We start from the raw sequence: 27,478 nt of genomic DNA on the forward strand, positions 1-27,478 counted from the left end.
ATGTTTCAAGGTCACAGAATGCACAGTGAGTCTTAAGCTTAGAAGTTTTGAGTGGGATGGTGCTACTAAGCTATGTCAGCTGGTGTGAGAACAATTTCCATTGTCAGACTGACCTGGCAGACTAACTGCATTAGTACACTGCCCTCCAAAATCAAAGGCTTTTGAAGTACATTTAAGGTAACTATTAAATCTGCATGCTTCTTACAGTTACGAATTAGTCACTGCGAATGGTGGACTCAGTTTATCTTTTACCTGTTCTCCCTCCATAAAACTTTTATAAGCTGTTAAAAGACTTGAACAAAATGTAAACAAGTCAATAACTGAGATGTCCACATTGCAAAGAGGCCTCCACCTTCGAGTACCTGCTAATGTATGATACAGTGTCAACACAAATATTCTATCTGCACACTAAGCTGGGACTGGAAATACAAACCACACTTTGCTCCTAGTGAAATAGTGTGAACATCAAAGCCTCTTTGCTCACTAGAAGCAAACCTGAACACATACTGTATAAAATACAATATGCATATCTTGTATAAAACATGCCCATTTGAAAGGCAATGATCCCATAGTTAAATATGAAGTGAAATGTTTTCCAGTAATGTTATGATAATTGAACTATGTATCCATTCTCATCTGGCTTTGAAAAAAATTGCTGCGGATTTGCAATAAATTCTAAGTGTTCCTATATTATTAGGGAAACAGACCTGAAGCTATTTCCATAAACATCTTTCATTATGACCCTTCATTTAATGACAACAGGCATTAATGACAGCTATATCAAAGTGAAATATGGGAAAATAGTAGTAATGTTGTTATGACTAAAGTATGCATTGTTGACACTTCATTTCCATTTAACGTGACCTTAGCTTTTAAAAATATGTCGAATTGTTAAGGTTTCTAGATTGATATCTTTGACCATGTCACTTTTGTTGACCCCAAATCTTCAGCTATTGTTTGGGTCTCTCTCCTGCTATCAGTGGTACATGTGATGTTCAGCACTAATGCACATGCATCACATAGCACAGTGCATGTATTCTAGTACTGCGACTGAACAGTGATCTCGGACTTCACTGGAGCTTATTGTTGGTTTTGTCCTCTGTTCATATTTAATAGAAACCTTGTATTCTTCTTTCTCTCTCTCTCTCTCCTGAAGTGCCCACAGATCAATTCCAGATAGGTTTTTTGCCCCTTTGTTCTCCATCAAATGTGCATTTCTTATCTGCAGGTCAAAAGACAACACAATACAGTAATTGGCTGGCAGAATTGCAAGCAGCTGACCCTGAGGGGAGTCTTTGATAGTCCTCTCCTTTTCTTGTTGTTCAGTATGTAACTGTGAGTCTTTAGACACTTGGCTTTTCTTGGGTTTGGGTCCTCTTGACTTACAGAGAGACTTCTAAAGATACAAGCTTTAAATTTAAAAATGTAGAGGAGCAGACTGTAAGCAGTAATTTGAACATTAACATTATTTGGGGGAAGTGTTTTCTTAACATTTTCAGTGGTAATGCTGCGATTAGCACTCCCCCCCAAAAAAAAAGAGAAATCAAGATAATATAGAATTAGATTATTTTAAAATTTATCTATCAGGATTTCAGTGGAGACTATTTGTTCACTTCTGCTTCTAGAGTGCTTGTATCATGAACGCCTGCAGCAAATGAAATGCAGTAAATGAAATTAAAGAAATCAGGTTCCCTGCTCTGTTTTAAAGATCTGAGTCTGTCTCCAGTGCAGAAAAAGAACTAAACCCTAAAATGAGCTCTTAATTTTTGGTTTCACCTTATAGATGCGTAGTGGACACCCAAGACACTTCAACTGAATGGAAGTTTGAGAAAGATTAAAAAGAAATCATAAATGTTTGGGGGTGCTGTTAAAAATATCTAAATGCTTGCAAAACAGAAAAATATTTGTCTATGTTATAAAAAACTAATGTAGGTCCTGAGTAAACCATGTGATTTTATTCATACTGTGTTTGATTTAAGTGTGGTTTTCTTTTTTTCCTTCTCATGCTTGACCCAGACCTTAAGTGAAAAATGCTGCTGAAATGTGACATTGCAATTTCAAACATAAATCTCAAACCAACATTACAGAATTTCTTTTGAACTGTGCCTTGAAAACCAGATAAATAGTTGTCTTCTGGAGTATTTTTATAGTAAAGGAATGAGAGAATGTCTTCTTTTATAATCAAAGAGAATAAATTAATATTGGAAAGATAAGAAACCTTCATACATTCTGATGCATCTATGGCCTGGGGATACCTGGGACTCAAGAGACTTAGCCAGCAGCTGGGCTAGCAGAATTCAGGTTTCATACTAGAAGGTGTCAGATAACACACAAAAAGATGGATGTGTGGACATGCATCAACCAGAAGGTTTGTGGTGAAGCAAGGAGGAACTGAGAGATCCAGGGGTACCTAGTTACTGCAGTGAAGGGACGCTTTGGGTACGCGTTTGGGTACGAAAAAACGCATTCACCGGAGAGTTCTAAAGGCAGTCAAATATGAAAAATAAGCAACTATTAAGTGAATACTTATCTCTTTTGTGAGCTCATGTTCTAGAGCATGGGTGTCAAACTCATTTTCACCCGGGCCCACATCAGCTTCATGGTCACCTTCAAAGAGCTGAATGTAATTTTAGGAGTAGTTACATTTATACAGTCCTAAAATTACATTTGGCCCTTTAAAGGCAACTGTGAGGCTGATGTGGCCCCCAGTTAAAATTATTTTGACACCCCTGTTCTAGAGAGAGATATGGAAGCTGAGAAGAAGTACCAACACTTTATAGACGATAACAGGAAGGGTCTGAGAATAAATCTGATTTCTGAAGTGGAAGCAAAGCAGTAAAAATCTGGTATAGAAATCATTCATGCATTAAAAGAAAGAATCAATGTGGTTCTTATAGAGGGGCTCACAGCTGTTCAGAGCAGTCAGTAAGCATATGGAAAAACAGCAGTCCAGCTGATATATCTGAATTTCAAAAAAAAGCTTGAGACTAAGTTCCTTATCACACGTTCTTCAATAAACTGAGATGACAGGTAATAAAAATAGGAGCTAAAACCATTATATAAATCAGTGATGTCCCCTCACATTTTAATGTTTTGTGCGTTTTTACGTGGTCAGCTCATCTCAGAACGATATGGTAGAAGTAGAAAAGGCCTATGGCAAGGGTAACAAAGCTGATCAAAACTTCCATATGGGAAGAGATTAACAGCAGTCTCCTCATCTGACTCTTGGATGAGGAGAGATGTGATCTGGATTTTCAGTCATGAATGGCATGAAAAATGTGCATAAGAAATTACAATTAAGTGTTTCTCACAATCCAAGCATTAATAGCATATTTGAGATGAATGTAACTATATTGGAATGCAAAACACTGCTGTAAATGAGAAGAGTGTAACTGGCGTCAAAGAGCAGTTGTGTTACTTCATGAAAGATAAGCCCATCAATAGCTTTTAAATACAAGGAAGATGTGCAAACTGGCTCAAGATGTCCCTTTATTGCACAATACAGGAATTAGGGAAGAGTACACCAGTGGATGTATCACCCTATGCTTGCTGTGTTCATGTTTTTTTTCCTGATAATTGACTGCTGGTCACTCTTAGAGACCACATGGTTATTTTTATGTTTGTACAGGAATATGAATGTTGAAAAAAAGAAGTTGATACTAGAAAAAATGGCAAGTAGTAAACAGAAGGGAAAGCTATCAGTGAGCCATGGAAAATGTATGTTTGAAAGAGAAGCAAATATACAGATGGGCAGAAGGTGAGATTGTGTGAATTTGCAGAAAGGGAGAAGGATAAAATATATGTAAAGGAGAGTAGAGACTTCAAAGAATGGTGAATGAATACATGACAGTGGAAATGGGAGAAAATCCTGTGTGTCTGTATAGTGGAAATTCATAGTAGTGGAGAAAAGGTTTTATTGCTTTTTCTTCTTTATTATATGCATAGTCTCTGCAGGTCACCTGGATATGGTAGCACATTATGCTTGGCTTAATAAGTATGATACTTCAGAAATTAATTACTCATGTGCTCAGTGCCTAATTTCCAGTCAGGGCTATTCATTTACATGCAGGGAAATTTCACTTGCAGCACGATGTCAACCAAACAGCTGTGTTTCTGGACAACTAGAGTAACTTCTCAAGTTCGTGTTCTGCTAAATTGAATAAGGCAGTATCAAATACATTCAGATCAAAGCTGCCTGCATTTAATCTTCCTGTTTCCAATTTTAACATGAGCCTCAGGATAGAGTAGCTCAACTGAAAACAAAAATGACATGTATTTCTTTACATAGGGTAAATCCCTATCACATTGTCTGTAATAAAGCCTTGCATTTTAAATCTGAGAAGCAACCTTGTTCTAAAATCCTTATTAACTTTAATTCTTACATTACTAAAGTACGTAAGGGAATAGTCCTTATTACCATATAAAATCCTTCACAGTTCTGTGTAAACTACCAGCAGAAGTTAACCTAATAAAAATTTTTCTAACTTAGAGAAGAAACAAGTTCTCAGCTGCTGTAAATTGACATTCTTCTACTAAAGTTAATGGATTAGGCCAACTAACAGTAGCTGAAGGTGCAATGTTGGCATGCTTTGCTTTTCCTCCTTACAGATGAGTCACTTGCCTTGATACAGTACTCTTTATGCAAACATGTAAACATGATTAATCACTATGAATTATTAAAAACAGAGCTTGAAGGATAAACTTTCAGCTGAATGTCTAAAGCAGATAAGAGCTGTGCAGATTAGTTCCACGAAGACTGAGGTCCGTAAGTTAGGGCAATAGTGGGCAATTAACTAGACATGAGATGAGCTAGAGGTACATTTCCTATTCAGTGTGCATGTGTAAATGCCCGTAACTGCAGATATGCACACACCCTGGCAGTAAAATATGCCAGTGGGAAGACAGAAAATTCTAGAACACAATTTTGCCTTCCTAATCATGTTATGGAAATAGTAAGTTAAGGGAAAAAACATCTGAAAGGTCGTATTTGTTGCTTTAATTTTAACAACATCCATGCTTGCCAACAGATATCCCAGATATCAGAAGTATCAAGACTTACCAGCTTAAGGGGACAGCCATAGATCCAATATTCGTAGAGTGATTTCCGTGGAGAATGGTAGGGTGTTGCAGGGGCCAGTCAGCAGACATACCACAATGTGGCCGTGTGTGCTAACACCATCCTGTGGAAGAAATTGAAATAAAATACTGCTCAACATAACTTGAATACAACCCAGATAAAGCAGGGTGTATTATTTCTCCTGAGAGCAATGTTTTTATCAGAGTCATAATTTTAATTAACTGTTCATGTCGTGACAGTGTTCCTTCCCCTGGACCTAATCATTAGATGGTATTTTAAAAGGCATTTTCAGTATACAGTGTTGAAATTCAATACTGGTATTAAGTCAGAAGTCTGCATTCTTTATGGCATTTTCAATATAATTTTACAGTACTAGCATCGTACAGCACTACACTCCTGAGGGAATACACCCAATAAAACCAGCAATCTAGAAATGTGGGTAACAGATTGGTTACACATGTTATCCTGTTGATATTCTTTACTCACTTAACGTAATGGGCAGAAGTGCACAGTTTCGTGAAGGAAAAGACAGCAGAGTCAGTGCCAGTGTAAAATTCCCAGTGCTAATTAGGAAAAACATCTGTAGCTATTTGGAAATAGAAGTAATCAAACTTAATTATGGAAGTTTATTTAAAGTAAGACCTTTTGCATATATTTTCAATTTTTAGTCTATCAAAGAACTAGTAATAGAATGGCAGAGAAGAAAAGGAAAATATCTGTTAAGTTTTGTATAACCTAGCATCAGCAAAAATGTTAAGCAAATTTGCCTGAGTTAAGTTGCCAAGACACAACTACAATATTAAAACCCATATTTCAAAACTTTCTCATGCTTTGCTACTTGTGCTAAGAAAGTTATCTCTGCACAGAATCCTAAATTCAAGCCTTTTGTGCTCTATATACTGGGATTTTGAATGGAAGGAAAAATCTAAATTAATAAAAGGTATATTCATTATTAAATATTCTCTGTACTTTCAGGTACTGTATCTCTGGGTTAGAAACACAGGACTGAAGAGTTACTGTCTTCTGTTTCCCTCAAATCTGTGCAATAGATATTTAATCCAATGGTTTTTAGACCATTTTCTGTGCACACACTCATCTGCTACCAGAAACTTCCGAGTACCCTAACCCTGACTTTAAATCACAGGCAGATTAAAAAGCCCTGAATATTAGCAACCACAGGGAAACAATTAAGAGCTCATGAAACAGCACCAATGGCCTAATCCTGCAGGAGCTGCTCTTATGTTTGAAATTTCCCTCCCATCCTGGTGAATGAATCTTACCCACAGAGGAATACCTAAGCCACTCCAGAGACATCTTCCATTGCCGTCAGCTGAGCATGGAAATGAGCAGGTCAAGGGGAGACAATCAAGAATTCAAAACCTCTGGGAGCACTGCCCTGCCTTATGTCAGATTCAGTCCTGCTCTGGCAATTCAGTGCTTGACAGAAGGGTGAAAATATATCAGAAGTCAGCTGATACATCAAGGATTTAAAAAAAAAAAAGTGCAAACCTGTATATTCTCTTGTAGGTAACCAACAGAAGCCCTGAAGCACTGCACTAGTACAATATAAATATGGTACAACCATGACAAATGGACAGCAATCCACTTTTTCCATTTCTTAGGAATATAAACAACTTACACACCAAAGGTTTTATATCACAACCTTGATTTATTACTCAAATCACCCTGCGCTGCCATGCGATTTCTTTCATTGAATTACCAAACTCCATTTAAAAACACCAAAAATCCCTTTCCAATATTATCTATTTTGCTAAGTCATTCCTGAGTTTCATCCTTGAATGACTAGAATATATTATTTTTCTAGATTAGATTACTTGTGTTACTGAAAATAGAGTGTGTAAGGGGGAGGGGAAAAAGCTCCAAATATATGTAAAAGTATAATAGGTGCACATCTGTTGCACTGAACTTAAAAAAGCTGCCCTTGTTGAGAAGGGGGATAGGAGAAATATTTGGGGAGACAGCATTGGCATAGGAAGCTGTATTCAAGAATCTGGTTAAATAGTTTCATGGTAAATGTTGCTTATAGCTTTGCTGCCTTGCAAATATTTGTGAAGGCAATAGAGGTGGACAAATATATAGGGAATATCTCTGTCTGCTCATTTATCTCTAAAGGGTAATGTTTGCATTCTATAAATGAAATCCTGATTTCACTGTTGTATGACAAGGCAGTATCATAGTCATGTAAATTAGATAGTTAACATTTTTATTTTTTTCACATAGTTTGTCAGGACACATGAGTAAAATTTCATTTAGAAATCAGAATTGTTGATTTAGGCAAGTTTCTGGTTTTCAAATAATTATTTTCCGAAGTTTTTCCTCTTGAGCAGCAGCTATACAATTCTTATAATGAACTTTCTACCGTTTGTGGTGTATCCGTCTTTTACTAACCAGCCAAATGTTCCTTGGCTTGTCTGTACCAGAGTATTTGCTTATCTTTTGCTTGCAAATTTAGTGACAGGACTGATGTGACTTCTTGACTCATTAGAATATGAATTAAGAATGTTGTGATGTAGTGCAATGATGGGTTCTGCTCATAGGTCATGAATGTTAGCTTTGGTAGCTGTGGTGGGCTCAGAAATGAGCAGGTAGTACATCTCCATCTATATCATTGTGTTTATTGTTCTGACAATTAAATTTCATTTTCACTTGGGATTGTTGCTATCCAGTATTTTCTCTGTAATGCCTTATTTGATAGACTTCGATGTCTTTCAAAATTATCTAAGTAGCTGCTTTTTATTGTTGCCGATCAGATCAATTTGGTGCTATCTAGTTGACATGACTCATAAAAATGCGTACCGACAAAGCTCTCTCCCCTTTCCTGAAGACCGTCACTGATATAATTGTGTACATATTTTCCACATTTTCCAATTATGAACACCCATCTTTACATGGCTGTAACAATGGATTTTTTAAAGTTTCATGGCAATAACTGAACTTTTTGAGTGCAGATCCTCTTGTGTGTGTGCATATATATATATGCATGTGTGTGAGCCTTATGTGCAATATTTCAGTTTTTACATAGCCACTGAGTGCCTTCATTCAGATAGGTCTTGTCAAGACCTTTGCATTAAAGCACTTTATTAGGCTCTCATGACTGACCTATGAATCACATAAGCCTTCACCGTCTTCATGGCTTAAGGGGAGACACTTAAATTAATTCTGAATATAAACCTAACCTTTTAAAAAGAAATTAACTGCTTTTTTATTATAAGGTAAGTTTGCCCTTCTAAAAGAGATGCCTGTAATAGTTATCTGGATTACAGAAGTGTCATGGTTTAACTTGAGCTGGCAATACAAAACCATGATAGCCACTCGCTCGCTCCTCCCTCATCCCAGCTTCCCTCGCCCCCTTCCCTATTAGCGGAGAGAATCAAAAGGGAAGGGAGAAATTAATCCATTGAGATAAACACAGTTTAATAAAATAACAAAATAATTCTAATATACCACTACTACTACTACTACTAGTACTACTACTACTACTACATATATATAATGGAAAATAGAATGTAAAATAAAACATAGTCAATGCAACTTCTCATGAACTCCATCTGCATTGAGCACCAAGTCCCAGGAAGAGAGAGCGCACCCAGGTCCCAAACAACCAGTGCTGGGGGGAAGAGAGAAAAAGAGAGGACAAGAGACCCACTGCAAAATAGCTGGGTGGCAAAAGGCTGAACTAAAAGAACTCACACACAGAACTCAATCAAAATGGAGCAGAACCAGAACGGATCTCTGTCTCTCTCCCTAGCTGGAAAATCTGACTCTCCTTAAATATTAAGCATGGCACTAATGGGACAGAATGTTCTTATTGGTCAGTCTGGATGTCAGTCAAGCTCTGCCGCATCTATGCTCCACTTCTCAGCTGCCTCAGACCCTGAGGCAGAAAGCTCAGAAAAGACCTTGGGTGCCAGACAACAAGGAAGATAACAATAAGCTATTAACATTCTCTTTGTTCCAAGTCAAAGACACTGGAAAGTTACTTGAAGTAAATCATTAATTCTGTCCTGAGGTGTTATCTTCTTATTCTCAAACTAAATCCAAACAAAAACTGTGCTAGCTACAAAGAAGTTTCTAACTGCATGAAGAAAATTAACTCACTTTCAGTCAAACCAACACAGGAAGACAAAGCCATTCAGACAGTATAATCTGATCATTGTTAACTAGAGTCCAGATGAAGAAATTTCGGACTTTCTGTTCTTAAAAGTGCTATAATTTTCTACCTTTCTCTGTCCTCATTGTCTTAAAAATAGGCCTTTGCTAACATCTCTTCCTTGTTCTTAAGTGTCCTGGGATTTTAATATTAAACATTAATGATTGGCAAATCAGGTTTCTTGCCAAGATGCGTTTTCCTCAGATGCACTGCCCAGTAAAACTTGGAGAATTACGCTCTTTCTAATGATTTCTGTATATACAGTTGTTTAACTCTAGCAATGTCCTGCTTTCTTCCTTTGACTTATTATCTTCTTTTTACTCCTGTCTTGCATACATCGGGAGGCAAATTGAGTACAAATATTCCGATGTTTGTCTCCCAGATTAAAAATTGACTTTAATTCATTATTGCCCTTTATGAACATTGCAATGAACATCAAAATTTACCAAAATAATCCTGCTTACAAAGTATCCCCCATGTATTCTTATCCTCAGATCAAATCATTGTCAGGGTTGGCTTCTGCAGATCACCAACATGGGAATTAAGTATACCATATGAAGACATATAGAAATAGAACCTGACTAACTGGTACTGTGCACAAGCATATTGATTTCTGATGATGGGAATCTGTTGGAAAATGGAGATGCAAATAAATATTTCTGTGTGTAGCAGCGTTATGTGGTTGTTGGGCTAACAAACTGATCTTTGACTGCAATAAAAGAAAGCCCCTTGTTTATTTCTGAGTAACACTGGAAATGGTACATTTCCAATTTTTCACTTGCATTTCAAATTCTCCTAGTATGAAAAGGAAAAAAAAAAAAAAAAAAAAGAGGCAAAAAAAAGTAAGTATAGAAGTCAAGGTCTGTGATCTGATAGAGCCTAGAAATTATACATGTAGGCATTTGCAACCTATCTGGATAGTTTAAGTATTGTTTGAATCATTATGTTTAAGACTAGCTTTCAGTCACATGTGAGGTAGGATTTCTGTGTGTACCATCCTCTGAAGCTAGGCAGATTTTGCTGATAATTAAGTGAGATAGGATGTGGCAGCTGGTCTCCTGTGCTCGGACACCTGTGCTATTAAAAGCCGTATTATCGAGACAATGCTGCCTACAAGATAGGAAGATAAATAATTTGAGAAAATAAGCCTTTTTTATTCAACTTCTGCATATATGTACTTAACATGTGCTTATGTGCTTTCTTGAGTAAAGACGTGTAGGCTTAAACTACAAATGTAAAAATGTTCCACTTTTTTCAGTGCTGTCTATGATTTTAGATGCATGTAACTCTGTATGAAGTCAGTGTAGTATTTTAGATTCTCTAAGCCTCTTTATTAGTTTACTAAGAAGTGGCTAAGAGTGATATTTTGTTTTCCTTTGTGCTGATTTGATTACACTTATTTGCTGTTGTAATCACTTCAGATACAAAATTCAGAAAGCTGGTCTTTCACTTTAAACAAATTCAGGAGATCCAAGCCATAATAAGAGAAAACAATTGTGTTTATCTTAGTCTCTGTTCAAAACCACTTAGATATAAAGTTATGAATCAGACAGGTGTGGAAGGGACCTCGAAATATCATCTTTCCAATCCCCCTGCTGGAGCAGGAACACTTAGATGAGGTTACACAGGAACATATCCAGGTGAGTGTTGAATGTCTCCATACAAGGAGACTCCACAACCTCCCTTGGGCAGCCTGTTCCAGTGTTCTGTCACCCTCACTGTGAAGAAGTTTCTTCTCAAATTTAAGTGGAACCTCCTGTGTTCCAGACTGCATGCATTGCCCCTTGTCCTGTCATTGGTTGTCACTGAGAAGAGCCTGGCTCCATCCTCCTGACACTCACCCTTTACATATTTATAAACAGTAATGAGGTCACCCCTCAGTCTCCTCTTCTCCAAGCTCAAGAGCCCCAGCTCCCTCAGCCTTTCCTCATAAGGGAAATGCTCCACTCCCTTAATCATCTTTGTTGCCCTGCGCTGGACCCTCTCCAGCAGTTTCCTGTCCTTCTTGAACTGATGGGCCAAGAACTGGACACAGTATTCCAGGTGTGGTCTCACGAGGGCAGAATAGAGGAGGAAAAGAACCTCACTTGACCTACTAACCACCCCCATTCTGATAGACTCCAGGATGCCATTGGCCCTCCTGGCCATAAGGGCACAGTGCTGGCTCATGGTCATCCTGCTGTCCACCAGGACCCCCAGGTCCCTTTCCCCTACGCTGCTCTCTAAGAGGTCATTCCCCAACTTATACTGGTACCTGGAGTTGTTTTTGCCCAGATGCAAGACTCTACACTTGCCTGTATTATTTCATTAAATTTTTCCCTGCTCAACTCTCTAGCCTGTCCAGGTCTTGCTGGATGGCAGCACAGCCTTCTGGTGTGTCAGCCACTCCTCCCAGTTTGGTGTCATCAGCAAACTTGCTGACAGTGCACTCTATTCCCTTATCCAAGTCGTTGATGAATATATTGAATAGTACTGGTCCCAGCACTGATCCTTGAGGGACTTCACTAGATACAGGCCTCCAACTAGACTCCGTCCCACTGACCACAACTCTCTGGCTTCTTTCCTTCAGCCAGTTCACAGTCCACCTCACTACCTGATCATCCAGTCCACACTTCCTCAGTTTAGCTGCAAGGATGCTGTAGGAGACGGTGGCACATGCTTTACTGAAATCTAGATAGACCACATCCACTTCTTTCCCATCATCTATCCACCTGATTATGGTCTCATAAAAGGCTATGAGGTTGGTTAAGCATGACTTCCCCTTGGTGAAGCCATGTTGACTGCCCCTCATGACTCTCCTTTATATGTCTTGAGACAGCGCCAATGATAATTTGTTCTATCACGTTTCCAGGGATGGAGGTGAGGCTGATCAGTCTATAGTTACCCAGGTCCCTCTTCTTGCCCTTTTTGAAGACTGGAGTGACATTTGCTTTCCTCCAGTCCTCAGGCACCTCTCCTGTTTCCCACAACTTGCCAAAGATGATGGAGAGTGGCCTAGCAATGACCTCAGCCAGCTCCCTCAGTACCTGTGGGAGCATCCCTTCTGGACCCATGGATTTATGGATGTCCAGATTGCCTAATGGCTCCCTAACCCAGTGCTCACCAACTAAGGCAAACTCCTCCATTGTCCTGACTTCCTCTGGGGTGCCTCAGGGGTACGGAGCTCCTCAGAACAGCCTCAAGCAGAGTAGACAGAAACAAAGAAGGCATTCAGTAACTCTGCCTTCTCTGTATCTTCTGTCACCAGGGCATCCACCTCATTCATCACTAGGACTACATTGCCTCTGGTGTTAGTTTTATTTGCCATGTAATTGAAGAAGCTCTTTCTGTTGTCCTTGACTCCTCTCACAAGGTTTAATTCTAAGGAGGCCTTAGCTTTCCTAGTTGCCTCCCTACATCCTCTGACAACTGCCTTATATTCTTCCCAAGTGGCCAGCCCCTCCTTCCGTGAACTGTAAACTCTCCTCTTCCATTTGAGTTTGCCCAGCAGTTCCCTGTTTAACCAAGCAGGTCTCTTGGCTCCCTTCCTTGACTTCATATATGTCAGTATGCTTTGATCTTGAGCTTGGTAGAAGCAGTCTTTGAATGCTAACCAACTATCTTGGGCCCCTTTACCTTCAAGTAGCCTGTCCCATGGGATTTCCCCTAGAAATTGCTTGAAAAGGCCAAAGTTTGCCCTGCTGAAGCCCAGGGTTGCCATTCTGCTTGGTATTCCATTCCTGCCACACGAGATCCTGAACTCAATCATCTCATGGTTGCTGCAGCCAAGACAGCCCTCAACCTTTACTGCTTCAACCAGACCCTCCTTGTTAGTGAGAATGAGATCCAGCAGCGTTCCTCTCCTAGTTGGCTCATCTACCATTTGTATCAAGAAGTTATCATCAATGCACTGGAGGAACCTCCTGGACTGTGGCTGGCTGGCTGAGTAGTCCTTCCAGCAAATATCAGAATAGTTAAAATCCCCCATGACAACCAGGGCCTGTAATTGCTAGGCTGCTCTCAGCTGCCTGTAGAAGGTCTCGTCACTTTCCTCATCCTGATCTGGTGGCCTTTAATAGACACCCACAACAGTATCATCCCTGCCAGCCTGCCCCTTAATTCTCACCCACAGACTCTCAACTTGCTCCTCATCTGCCCCGGACAGTACTCAATACATTGTAGTTGCTCTCTCACGTAAAGAGCAACTCCACCACCTCACCTGGCTGGCCTGTCTTTCCTGAGAAGGACATAGACATCCATGACCACATTCCAGTCATGTGAACTGTCCCACCATGTCTCTGTAATTGCCACCAGATCATAATCTGCTGAGCGAACACAGGTTTCTAACTCCTCCTGCTTATTCCCCATGCTGTGTGCATTGGTGTACAGGCATTTCAGGGAGCGAGCTGAGCACACCAATTTCACCCTAGCGGGGTGGGACGCCTCCCGATCTTAATCAATACTAGAGTGCTGCCCCACCAGTGCAAGCCCAGCTACAACCCCATCCCCCTTCAAATCTAGTTTAAATCTCTCCAAATGAGCCCTGCTAATTCCTGTCCCAGCATCCTTTTGCCCCTGTGAGATAAAACTTTCCCACGTATTACTGTCCGGTCTGGTGTCTTATACACCCAAAGCCCTGTCTGGAGCACCAGTCTTGTAGCCAAGCATTTATGGACTGGATCCTTCTATTCCGTCCCACATCATCACCCGAAAATGGAAGGATGAAGGAGAAAATCACTTGCACCTCAGACTCTTTCACCATCTGTCCCAAGGCCTTGAAATCTTTCTTCATTCCCCTCAGACTATGGGATGCAGCTTCCTGCCCACCTGTCTGGAAGATCAGTATTGGGTCACAGTCTGTCGAGTGCACCAGGTTGGGGAGTGTCCTGGTGATGTCCCTGATCCGGGCTCCAGGTAGACTGCACACTTCCCTATGATGGGGGTCAACTCTGCATATTGGGCTCTCTGTCCCTCTCAGAAGGGAATCGCTCACTACAATTACCCTTCTTTCTTTCTTATCAGAGGCAGACTTGAGCTGTGGAGTCAACTGCCCATTCTTTTGTGACTTCATAGTTGGCCTTTCCACCACATCCTGACCTACCTCTCCTTCAAGATCCAGGCTCTCAAACCTATTACGGAGGGGCACCTGGGGAAGCAAGGCAGGTAGGGAGGGGGTTTGCCCATGACTCCGAAGTGGGACTTGTTTCCAACCCTCCTTGTCTTTTTGGTCTCCTACCTCTGGCCTACAGGGCAGGGGCTCCATCACCTTTTGGGGCGTATCTCCCTGGCATCTTTCTGCCTGGCATGCCAGGGAGTTTCTCCACCAGTCAATCTCCTTCTCACACTCCCTGATGGTGCTCAGTCTCTTGACCTCCTCCTTGAGTTCCACCACCATGCTGAGCAGATCTCACACCTGCTCACACCTCACACAGGTGGAATGCTGCCTCCCTCCCCTGGCAGCAGCAGCCTCTGGCACTCCCTGCAGCCAGAGACCTGAACAGACACAGATCGGGGCAGGGCCTCCGTCTGGGTCACCACAGCATTTTTGGGGCAAGCTCTCTGTCTGGAGGAGACCATGGTGAGCTGCAGTCTGGGAGACTGCCAACAGGTGAGAAGGTCTATGGAGCAAGGAGGACAGAACCTCTGCACCTGCTGCACGAGCTCCCACAGCCGCTGCTGCAGCACAGTGTGGGTGGTACTCACAGCTTCACACGCTGGTCTCACCTCCCAGCGCCTGGTGGGCAGCGACGTGTCCCTGCCCTCCCTGAGGCTGTTTCAGGGCTGGGGGCGGGGCTGTGATTGTTGTTACCCTGGCAACGCCCACACACAAGAGCTGCCGGGCGCTGCCGGGTTGCACCACTCTCAGGGGGTTCCCCTGGCAAAGGAACCTCCCGAAACCCCCCTGTACCTCAAGATCTGCTGTATGTTGAATGTTGTATACCTTGATCTTAGAAAGGCTTTCAAATCAGTTGGCGTAGTATCTTTAGAGCAAATTGGTGAAATATGGACTGGATAGATGAACTGTAAGATTGGTGAAAATTTATTGGACACCAGACTGAAATGGTGGTGACCAACAGCACAAAGTCTAAGTGGTGACAAGTTAGTAGTGGTGTTCTTCAGGGACTGATGCTAGGCTGATACTGTTTGATGTTTCTATAAACATCCTGATTAATGGAGTGGAATGAGACCTCAGCAATTTGTGGATGATGACAAACTGGAGGAAGTGGTTGATATGCTGCTATTCACTTGGACCTCAACATGCTGGCAAAATTAGCTAACAGATCATGTACTGCAAAATTAAACTCAAAGTCCTATACCAGGGACTGAATAATCCAGAGCATCAGTCTAGTCTGGTAATCAACTGGATAGAAGAGTTCTGCGGAAAAGGACTTTGGTGCTAAACTTGAACACAAGAAGTAATCATGCCCCTTTGGTGAAGGTGGCCACTGGCATACTGGGCTGCATCAGCAAGAGCGGAGTCAGCAGGCTGCAGTGTTTCTCTCCCTTTCATCACCGCTGGTGAGTCCACATCTGGAGAATACTGTGTTGGACCCCACAGTACAAGAAAGACAATGACATTCTGGAGCAAGTCAAGCGGAGGGTCAGCAAGAGGGTTAAGGGTCTCGAACACATGATGTGTGAGGAGAGGCTGGCTGAGAGAACTGGGTTTCTCCATAAGAGAAGGCTGTAGGGAAATCTTGCTATCTACAGCTGCCTGCTGGGAGGGTGCAGAGAAGTCGGATCCAGACTCTTCTTGGAGGTGTAAGATGAGAAAAGAATAGGCAACAGATACAAGTTGTGACATGAAGGTTCTGATTAAATACAAAAATGCATTTCTCAGCCATTAGGATGGTCAGACACTGGAACAGGTTGTCCGGAGAGGTTCCGAATTCTCCATCCTCAGATACAATGAATTAGACTAGACACATACCCAAGCAACCTAGCCTGATTTGACATCCTCTGAAGAGCTGTTTGGATCAAGAAATCCTTTCTAAAGTAAATTATTTTGTGATTTTATGATAATTTTATTTTTTGTAAGTGATTGTAATTTTTGTCTTTATTTTTACGCTCTCTGAGGCATCACTAAAGAAGCCAGTGTAGATAGCAATTTAAGGTTACTTCCTGATTCATCTAAATAATTTAGTTGAGCTCCCCGTTGTAGTTTAGCCCCAGCTAGCAGCTAAGTACCATGCAGCTGCTTTCTTGCTCCTCCCTTTCCTGGTGGGCTAGATAGAAGAATTGGGGAAAACAACCCATAAAACTCGTAGGGTGGGATAAAAACAGTTTAACAGGACAGAAAATGGTAACAATAACAATAATAACAATAAAAGACTATACAAAGCAAGGGATACACAATGGAATCATTCACCACCTGGAAAACCACTGCCCAGCCCACTCCTGAGCAGTGATAACCTCCCTGTCCAGCTTCACCAGTTTATTTACTGAGTGTGACATCATATTATACGGAATATCCCCTTGGCTAGTTTGGGTCAGCTGTCGAGACTGTGTCCCCTCCCAGGTTCCTGTGTATATTAGCTCTATCCTAGCTGAACTCAGGACACTACTGTTGAAAATAAATATTCTCAAATTAACCCGTCATAATTTCTATAATAATTCTGAACCTCTAAAAGTATAAATATTACTTCAAACAAAAAACAAAATCTGAAAAGCTAAGATTTCTTTTCTAGTTGTACAGCTGTATTATTCTTTGTGGAGCTTTATTCAACACACTGAATTGCTTCAGGCATTTTGGTAGGAATCATTCAGCATTACGGTAGGAGGAAATACATCTTGCATGTGGCATATCAGTAACATTATTTTCACAGTGTACTTTCCAGTGTATGCTTCCAAGAAAACAAAAAAATAAACATTATTTCAAGGAAATAGCCACAGTTCTTTTAACAAGTAGTATATTTTATATTTATATTCGAGGCAATCAGTATATACTATCGTGCATCTTAAAGCACTTTCAAGAGAAGTTTTAATGAGTCTTACACAATTTATCACAGTTCAGTCCTGTAACTTGTTATTCAAAAAAATTCCAATTGGCTTTTTGTTGAGTCACTACTATATGAGGCTTTTGCTGTTGTTCCTGCTGTGCTTTTGAATAGACAGCATTGGTGTTTAAGAAATCTCCTTGGCTCCGTTGGACTTGATATTAATACTGGAAGAATGAATGTTAAAGGTTAGGCTTCTTAAGGGGTTGTTCAGTGGTTTCAGTTTAAAATTTCTTTCTGTTTCTTTAAAAACTCTTTTTTTAAAAAATAAAAAAAGACAGGAGATTGAAGTTAAAGTAATTTCTGTGTATTATTTTCTACTGTACACTTGCTTGGAGTGAGCGGACTTGTAATAGAGTGAAGGCTGGATGACCTGAAAAAGAAGAAACACACTATAACCCAATATGTGGAATTCTTTTATTTATTTCTCTAGATGTACAAAGGTTAAAGATTAATCTGTAAAATGCTGATATTTTAATATCTTTTTTTTTTTTTTCTGCAAGAGAATCAGGTTTAAAAAGAGATAACAAAATGGTGATTCTTCCTGACATTTGAATCTTAGAAATAAGAGACAAATAGACTTCTGTTTCTTTCCATTTAATGAAATGTTTACAGTCATAATAGCCTTAAATAATTATGGAGAAAATAGAAAATGGATTTTCTTGTTACTGTGGTTGACTAGAATTCATTGTTATTTATTATATGTATTTCTTTCTAATATTAGTATAGGTTGAATATGCACTGCTGTATGAGTGCTTTCTGCTTATTAAAATATTAAGGGTTGCTAACTTTTCACTTGAACTGCAGGTCCAAATTATGTGCTACAGATAAATTAGCTCGGATTCAGAGAGAATGTGTTTATTTGTAGATATTCTTTGTTATTTCTTTCTAAATTTGGAAAAACAGTGTAGTGGGAATCTATTTCTATATTTGTGTTTCTATATAGAAGCAGGAAATATAAATATTGTTTAAATCATGACTGCCTGAAAAAGACAAAGTTCTGTTCTACCACTGAGTTAAAGATGTTTAATACTTTATTAAGTTAAATGGTCCAACTTGCCCAAATGGGTATGCAGTTCAAACAGTTTCTCAATCTTGCATAATACAAGTAAATGTTACTCTATTAGAAAGTGGAGGGACTACTACACTTTAAAAAAATCCATATACTATATTGCTACTGGGAACAAATCTAACTAATTAGGTAGAACACAAGCATGATTTTCATTCACAGGGAATTATTTCAGTCTTAATACATACCTCATGACATGTCCTAAATACCAGTATTTGTTTAAATAGCTAAACTCCATACAATAGTTCAGATAACTCTGCAGCAGAAAATAAATTATTCCTGACCATCTAAAAAGTACTTCTATATTCAGAAAAGAAAAAAACTCGTAAAAATACACATAGATGCTAAAATTAATACTTGTCCAAATCACAACAGAAATAAATCAGGTATTATCCACTCAATGCACAGATAATTTTCCATCTTTTTTTTGACTTACTATTCTACTTCCCTTGCATGGTGGGTGGATCAGCTGTGCATATTGTTGGTTTTACAATGTCAAATTTGTGTGGGCTCACAAAAAATACAATAAACTAAATTCAGTATTTTGATATGTTTACATTCCAAGAGCAACAGAAATTTACTGATATGGGAAATGTATGTTGTTTTCAACAAAATAATAGCAAAACTGGATCCTTTTGCTTTCTTGATGTTTAAAAGTGGATGAACAGCAAGATTTAATTTATTTTCTAGCAAATAAATGTATTCCAAAATCCTTATTTTGACAAGAACTGATGGAAATGGGTGGTAATTCATGTTATAATAGCAGCTTATTTTATGCTGAAATGGAAGCAGCAACTCCACTTGATGGGAAGTGTGCCTTATGTAAACAAGAGCTCCACTGAAGAAACACCACTTTTTAAAGTGGCTAGAGGTTGCTTTTTTGCTTTTTCTTCAGAAACCACTTGATTTTGCCAGCTGTTAAACATTTCCAATTCCTGCCTCCTTCCGTGCAGTTTGAGAGTAGTCAGCCACTTCAGACATAAACAAAGAATCCTCAGGAAAAGAACGATAAAAAAACAACTACTTTAAAATAAAAGAGAAAATTTTAGATTCATTTTAATCCTTTACTTAGAAATTGTCAGTGATGAAAATAAAACAGGACACTGAGATTGTGATAACATTAATATAAATAACACAATGAAATGGGACACAAATTTAAAAAAAAAAAAAACGTTTAAAGTATACATATTGTTCACTTATTATGAAGCATTTAAGCACAGTTTTATGCTCTGGTGGTTCTTAGTACGAAGACAATTCTGTTTCCTGGCAGAGGAACAGTTAAATTAATACAATGTTTTGGTATCATCTCACAGTATCAGAGTATGTTTGGGATTGGAAGGGACCTCAAAAGATCATCTAGTCCAATCCCCCTATCTGACAAATAAAAAACTATGAATTGTCTTCTGTTGTTACACATGAAGATATTACTACCTTTTAAAGTGAGTTTCCATGAAAAGAATGCCGTGCATGCATGGCTGAAACCCTAAAATATAAAATCAGTAAGAACTCTTTCTTGAAATAAGCCCAAAAGCTGTCCTGATCTTCCTGTTTAGACAAAATTCTCAATTCTTCAAATGACTGGAAACATGAGAAATAGCAGCAAATTTCAGTCGTCACATTACATAGGGAGAAGCAGTAAGAATGATCATTATTACCAGTCTTGGCTAATTTAAGTCAATCTAACACTTTACTGTAATTTCTATCTTATTTTATTGGAAATGATGGAAAATACAGACAGCCACATAATGATCAAATTGCAGCAAATCTGTACATTACACGATCCATGGAATAGATGCTATTCATAGGCTTTCTATTTTACAACAAAGAGAATAAATGTACACTAGATTTTTAAAGTTACTTCTACTTCACTTTACCAAATCCCCCATGAAGATAAAAAATTTCTAGAGAATGGTGGAGACAATTACACTTAGGGAGATATAAGCAGCAAAAAATACTCAGTCACTATTGACTGCCCTTAAGAAATGTACAGTGAGGAGATTATGCTGTTGACATTAATTATGTAATCTTATTTGCTTCTCCTACATACACTTATTTTGTATTTTTATGTACTGCAGCATTCTTACTACAGTATCACCAAGGTGAATTTACTTCAGTTGAAAATAGTAGTCTAGAACTCAGTGGACCAATTCAGCTACAGATTCACATTATTTACTTTCACCAGCTTTTACCTAAGAGATTAATATTTTAGTCAACCTTTTTTTTTTTTTTTTTTCAGTCTGGTTAACAAAGGTACCACAATGAAAGCTTTTAGTGTTGAGCATCTAATCACCCAGGCAAAATCACTGTGAGCTAGTTTGTATGACCAGAATACATACACCACTGTGGTAAATTGCACCAGTTTGGAACTGAGATTCAGTTTAGGTACCTTAAACATGCTATTTGTAGTTTCATGCCATTCACTGAATGTTCTCCAGTATTCCAGATTTTCTCACTTGGCTCCTACTACCCTACACCAGCTATAACCAGAGAGTTAATAAGAAAACAGATGGAACTCTTGGTTTAATATAGACTTTGTTGGAACTTTGTTGCTAATAAGTGCTTCTGCATATTTAAAACTTGAAAAGTGATCTGATTTAAAGTGCATTCAGATATTCAGTGTATCTTAAATGTCTGACACTTCTTAGCAGTAACTTCAAGGTTCTGAACAACTTACATTTATTTTACAGCCTTCCAAAAGCATATCAATTGTTGATGATAAGTATATCACTACATAGGGGGTTTCTGTAGGTCAGAATTAGGGATGGCCATTAAATATATCAGGTGGATTTGAAGATCAACATTGTTGCTCTTTAATGAGTAAACTAAAAAAAAAAAAAAAAAAATGAAAGTTTAAAGAGTTATCTTAATAATTGCAAAGCTTAGATTTTCCTTGATTAATCATATTTTTGTTCTTAAATTTACATAAAATTATATTATCTGAGCAATAAATTTATGTACCTTAAATTCTGTAGGGCTTAATGGAATCCCTATAAACAGTCACTAAATTCATAGTAAAGGCTGTTTTTACTATAATCTTGTGGAAAAAGAATTAGCAATTAATTTTAAAATTTTGGCATTACAAAACAAATCAACAGCCTTTTACCTATTCTCTTACATTTTCAATTTATAATAACTTAAAAGGTATGTGACTCATAAAAATGTACCAAGGTGTCTTTCTTGTTAGTTGTGTTTTTAATATATGTTAGATAAAGACAAAATGAAAGGAAGAAAGGATGAAGTGGGAAAAACACATGGTCGTTCTGATCCACGTGCTGTGAGATCTGAGAACAGAGGTGGGCTATATGCATATTTCCTCCCAGCTGAGCTTGGGCACAAACTGCCAGACATTCTCTATATTTGGGAAAGTTATGGTCCTCATGTTTTGCAGGAGATGACTTTGAAAATAGGAGAGATACCATGTTTGCAATTACCACAAGAAAAAAAAATGAAACTATCTGTCCTTTGACATTGGAATGTAAAAAGAAAGGAAAAAGATGCCATATTTAGATATGAGATGTAGCTCAGGGCCCATTGGAGTTCATTTCAAACAACTGAACTGGTACCATCAACTTGCCACCTGGAAGCCTGCGTTACAATCCCACTATTTTTCAAAAGTAACTGAAAGGCCCAAAGGTAGTTGAATTCTTTGGCAGGCCTTTGGGAAAAGTGTCTCAAAACAGTTCGTCTAAAGAAGTACACTGTTGTTCACACTGAGGTGCACAGCAGTCTGAGAGAAGCACTGAATCAAAAAAGCTGGTAAAGGGAGATTATTATACTGTAGTCTTGTCCTTTCTGTGTTACTGTCTGTAATTTTCTTGTGTGCTACTAACGATAGTCTGCCTTGCTCCTGTTTATGATTTTGTCAGTGCCATCATAACTGTATTTCCCCTACTTTTTTCTAGGCTGTCATCCTAGCCATTGAATATCTTGTAGAATAATATTTGTGCAAGTTGCATTGTGTCTTGAAGATAATCTGTTTACAGCTAGTTGCTCAGCTGTTACCATCTGAGTATCTTTTGGGCATTTTCTTACTTGGACTATTGCATTATCTGCCAGTTCTTTTCTCGCCGACCAGCTTATAAGAAATACCAGCGTAATTGTTTGTTCACATAACATATGATATACATTATACACATGACTGATATCTATGGCCAGGTCACATAACTCTAGCATTATTGCATGTAAATCTCAGGTGTGCTGCAGGAAGAGCTTCTCTGGCACATGGTAACGGAGAACTGTAGTACTGTGTTGGTATTCTTCGTGCCTCAGGTAGAGAGGTCCTGCTTTTTAAAGAATACAATCCCTTCAAGAACTGGTAGGTACTGGATCATTTTCAATACACTGAAGTCTAACTGAGGGTTAAGAAGTTATAGATACAGACAGACTGAAAAATCTAAGTACTTTGCTAGAACTGGCTTCAATTAATAAACAGGCAGCTGGCAATACAATATTTTTAGAGAAGAGGATCTGGCTAAGGACCAAGATTTCCAGATGAGAAAAAACAAACCAAGAGTTGCACCACTGCTAGAAAATACTACTAAGACTTGTGAGATCTGGTTAAACTTTTTCATCATAATACGATGAAGTTTCTGTAAAGTCCACCAGAGACATAATTAATGCTAGCTTGTTTTAGCTAGAGGGCTCATGTGTGTCTCAGGAGTGCTAGAAGTACATCATCTTCTTCTAAGCTCTAGCAGTGTGCTTTTCGCTTTGTATATAGACACATTTAGGTTTTTTAGGTTAGTAATTTACACTTGTTAGGATAGAATGCACTACCTTGCATATAGCCTCTGTGCTTCTATAAATGAAACAATGAAGGTGAAATTAATTTATTAGAAAATGCCTCACTGAAGAAGTTGGTGACTTCATCTGCGAACACCCAGCAAAAAATTGTAGTTCCCATTCTGGTTTGCCTTTCTGCACAGCACCAAGCTGGGAGACTGAAGTTGTGCTTTTTTTCAGGACAGTTCACATACTTGCTGGAGATGGAATCCCCATGTCTGGGCGAACTTCATCCTTAGTCCTCATGTTCCCTAATACATAATTATGACTGGAGTCGAAAAGGCATGACTCTCTTGAAACCCCCAGTACTTGTCCCATATTCCTTCAAATATAGTAGTTAGAAACTATATGTGTGTTCTTTTTTGAGCATTTCTGTAGCTTTATAGAGATGCAATTAAATGAAAAAAATATTTCATTTAAACTCGTGTCGTTCATCCTTTCTGCAGTTCGTTTACCTTAGTTTATTTCATGCACTTAGAACAGGAAGATTTTAGTTTTCCAGTTGTTGCTTGTGTTCTGTTTCACACTAAGGGCCCCATTCTTGTTTGACTGAAACAAGCATAAAAATATTACAGTGAATTTGGGTAGGTAGGTGTATTGAGCTTTTATTTTAGTATCTTTTCCTGTTTGTTAACATATGAAACACCAGCTATATATTAATTTAACCACTGAATTTGAGTTTTTTTCTGTGATTTCAGAATAACGTCTTTTAACTCCATATGATATGTATAGAAAATGACCCTTGAACGCTACTGTACTGCTGTTTATCCTGACAAATCTTTTTGTTTCCTTCCTCTCATTCTGCATAGCAAGGAACCAGGATGTATACTTGAAATACCATGCAGACAAAAATCACCATCAGACTTGAGATCAGTCACTTTTTCTATTGGTGACTAGGTTCTGCAACTACCCATGCGACTAGCTGAAGACAGTATGAACTACCAGTTAGATAATTAGATAATAATGTCTTTTTTTTTCTTAAATGAGGTGTATTTTTTCTTAATGAAGTAAAATACCAAGTGCTGTCTCTGTGCGAACATCAGCCCATCATTAACTTACAAATAAAACAAAAAGGCAAAAAAAAAAATGTTTCTGTGTCACTGGAAAGAAAAAGTAAAAAAAAAAAAAGTAGGAGGCATGTTTCTAAAAGCCCTGTCCTTTTCATCACAGAAGTCAATAGCAAATGCACATGCTGGGAAGAGAATACAAATCCTGTCCTTACACTTGAGTTTTCCACCAATCCAAAATAACAGTTCCCACAGTCTAGGACCATTTTGGTGGGGGGCAGTTGGTCCAATGAGGTTATTATGCACTAGTTAGGCAATTGGGGTTTTTCTTCTCCATCTGATGTATATTAATGTGAAGGGGTATTTGTTTTGGTCATAGCAGTTTATAGTTCCCTGCGATAGCGTCACAAGTTTGCTCTGAATGTGATATGACCTCATGACTAGTCTTTCCCTAATTGCTTGAAATACCTGTCAGAACTAACTTTTAGTGTGGTCACAGCTTAATTATTATAACATCTTTGATTAATTCTGTGGTACCACCACTGAACTCTGGAGCTACCAGCAGTCATTTTAGCTGAAGGGCAAGACTGTTATAGAAGATTTTGAAGCCCATTACTGACTGTATGAATGTTCTGGCAAAGCCTTTCAGTCAAAATGGGTCTAAATTATATTATGGGGAAGACTTAAGTGTATCTTTTTTTTTCTTTTTTTCAGTAACAGGTGCTCCATTAAGCTGTATCTGTCCCCAAACCCCCGTTGCTTGTTTCTGCCCTCTACTCACTGTCCTCTCTTTAAGCCAATCCAACTATTTGTGTGACACATGATAAACTGTATTCAGAAACAGACTTCAAAATGACATTCAATCCTTTTTCCTACTGCTGTTCAAACAATATGAGTTTGATAATCTGTTATTCTCCTGTCTCCACAAATAGCTGCTTCCATGCTACTGAGGAAAGCAGCAAGGCACTGGCGATCGCAAGTTCAGTAGGAAAGAGGGAGGAGTGGGAGCTGTAGAATCTCTCTTAGCTACCAGAGCAAATGTGTGTGATTTTTTTACCCTTGTCGGTCAAGAACTGCTTGGTTAGTCATCTTTCTAGCTGAAATCGGCAAAACCATTATGGATTTTTCAGAATTTTTACCTTCTTCACCAATAAACTGTTGTTAGCGCCTCTCCCTTCCTGCTCTCATCTTAAACAGATTCTGTCTAAATTGTTTTCTTGAAGCTTTTTCAGGGACTTCATTGTTAAAGATTTATAAGTAGTGAATGAGGCCCTTCACCATCGTATCAAGGACATTTTTCTCAAGTAAATTGACACATTCACTTCTGAAGGACATTCAGTTAAACAATTACATACAAACATCCTCTGTCTTGCTGCCTTTTAGCCTAGGTTGAGACACTAATTCATTCTCATCTCTTACAAACTACCTTCAGAAAGACAGGCAAATGAGCATATTTAGAGCAAAACTGAAAATGCTACAGAATGTCCTCAGATTCCTCAGAAGTGGCCAGGACATTAGCTTTTAGGGCTAGTTTTAAGTTTGCAGAAAGTTTCCAGCACAAGTATTCATTGCTCAGGAAGCCTATTACTAGAAAAGCGGAACTGGAAATTCACTTCATAGAATACATGGAATACATTTTTCTCAGAAAAAGAAATGAGAAATGTGAATGTGATTCCTAAAATATAGCAAGGAGATGAATCCTTTCGCTATTCCCTTAATCTTTGTATGAAGAGAGAAGTAATGAAAAACAGCAATAGAGGGCTGCGGGAGGAAAAATGTAGCAGACGACTTCCTTCTCGTAGACTAAAATTAATGAAAGAATCATGGGCTGTACTAGATAAATTCTTGCTGGTAGTTGCTGGTGACTTAAATCAATAAGATTGCAATGTAATCTAATAACTACATAATATTTCCTTCCCACCTTGCATTTTTCTTCCCCCATCTAGAAAACATGTATTTTCCTGTGAAAAAATACTGGCTTGAGTAATAGTCTATGAAGTTAATAATGATCTTTTTTTCTGCTGCTCTACAGGGTTTCCTATACAGATGAATGAGTCAGATCACTCGCTATTTCAGCATTCATTTCAAGGATGCATGCAGTTTATTCACGTGGATGATCAGCTGGTGGATTTGCACGCAGTGGAGCAAGGCCAGCTGGGAAGCTTTGCCAATGTCACCATTGACATGTGTGCCATTATTGACAGGTAAGTTGTGGAGACATCACTTATACTCATATACATGTCCTGCATATTCTGAAAATATACAGTGATACAGAAAAGGTGGTTCTGAGACTGCCAGGGATCATGTCAAGTCAGTTCTGCCTTTTTAGCAGTGGGAACCATGCTTAGATGATACAGATGATGGTTTTAAGTCATAGATCGTGCAGCGTGCAGTGGAAAGCATAGCTCCGATATACTCAGTCTCAGGCAGAGGAGGAAGTCAAAAGCTCAAGTCAAAATCAGCCCACAGGTCAATAATATGGCTGCCTTGAATAGAGGGAACTCTCCTGAAAAGTCACACAGTTTGTGTGTATCTTACATGACTGGTATGGAGATCTTTTGTAACTAGAAGTTGTACTTCCTGGCTTCAGTGACTTCTGGCTTCACTGAATTCCTAAGAGAACTGAAGGTTCACATGTTTGCACAACTATGCATGTATTTAATTGTTTTTTTTTTTCCCCAACTGAGAAGAGTAATTCAATATGATGGCAGGCTTTGGCTTTGAGACCCACCTTTTCAACCACTTACTTGTGTTAATTTCTGTTACTCTTGACTAATAGTTTATTCTTTGTTGCATAAAAGAAAGTACTAGGAAAGATGGGGAAAGAGCCAGTAGGCCAACTCCTGCATGCAGGCAGCCTGGCTTCTCATGAAAATTTCCTACGTATTAAACCCATTGCAAATCTGCTGGAAAGCTAAAAATGGCTTTTCAGAATTCTGCTTTGAAAGAACCAAAGATTACAGGATCATAGAACCCCAGAATAATTAAAGTAATGAGCAACCACTGGAGTTCGTGTGGTCCAAGTCCCACTCAATGCAGGGCCAGCTTCAAAGTTACATCAGGTTGCTCAGGGCCATGTTCAGTCAAGTTTTGAGTATCTCCAAGAATGGAGATTCCACAGGGTGAGTGACTCTGGATATGATTAGCAAAGATCTGCATAGCTGTGGTAAAGAAATGCACGTGCTTTTGATTTCCTGCTGTAAGTTAAGAGAATCTCAGATAAATGTGACTTTGAAAAAATGAAATACGGCATAGAGCTTGGGTCTGGCAAAATGCCCTCTCTTCCTGAAATGTAGACATCAGCTTGCAGTAATCAATTTGTTGTGAATTGACTGTGGCCATGGACTTGTCTGGTGTGGGATATTCCTACGATCAGTTTGGGTTAGCCGTCCCAGC

The 27,478-nt window shown here is 38.9% G+C and overlaps 1 protein-coding gene and 1 long non-coding RNA gene across 6 annotated transcripts in view; one reads left to right on the forward strand and one right to left on the reverse strand.

Moving 5' to 3' along the window:
* The window catches only part of CNTNAP2 (contactin associated protein 2), a 1,147,495-nt gene that overhangs the window by 652,667 nt on the left and 467,350 nt on the right, over positions 1 to 27,478 (forward strand). For all 5 annotated transcript variants that reach the window (XM_065052118.1, XM_065052119.1, XM_065052115.1 and 2 more), the window contains exon 10: positions 26,115 to 26,286. In XM_065052118.1, the coding sequence (XP_064908190.1) occupies positions 26,115 to 26,286 (172 nt within the window). The remainder of the gene's footprint in view (positions 1 to 26,114; positions 26,287 to 27,478) is intronic.
* On the reverse strand, positions 352 to 15,647 carry LOC110364449 (uncharacterized). Its single transcript, XR_002423218.2, has 3 exons — positions 14,931 to 15,647; positions 5,060 to 5,180; positions 352 to 1,222 (listed from the first exon to the last, which is right to left on the reverse strand). It is a non-coding gene; the product is annotated as an uncharacterized LOC110364449 (long non-coding RNA).

This window comes from Columba livia, chromosome 2 (assembly GCF_036013475.1).
Source record: "Columba livia isolate bColLiv1 breed racing homer chromosome 2, bColLiv1.pat.W.v2, whole genome shotgun sequence".
Classification (NCBI taxonomy): Eukaryota; Metazoa; Chordata; class Aves; order Columbiformes; family Columbidae; genus Columba; species Columba livia.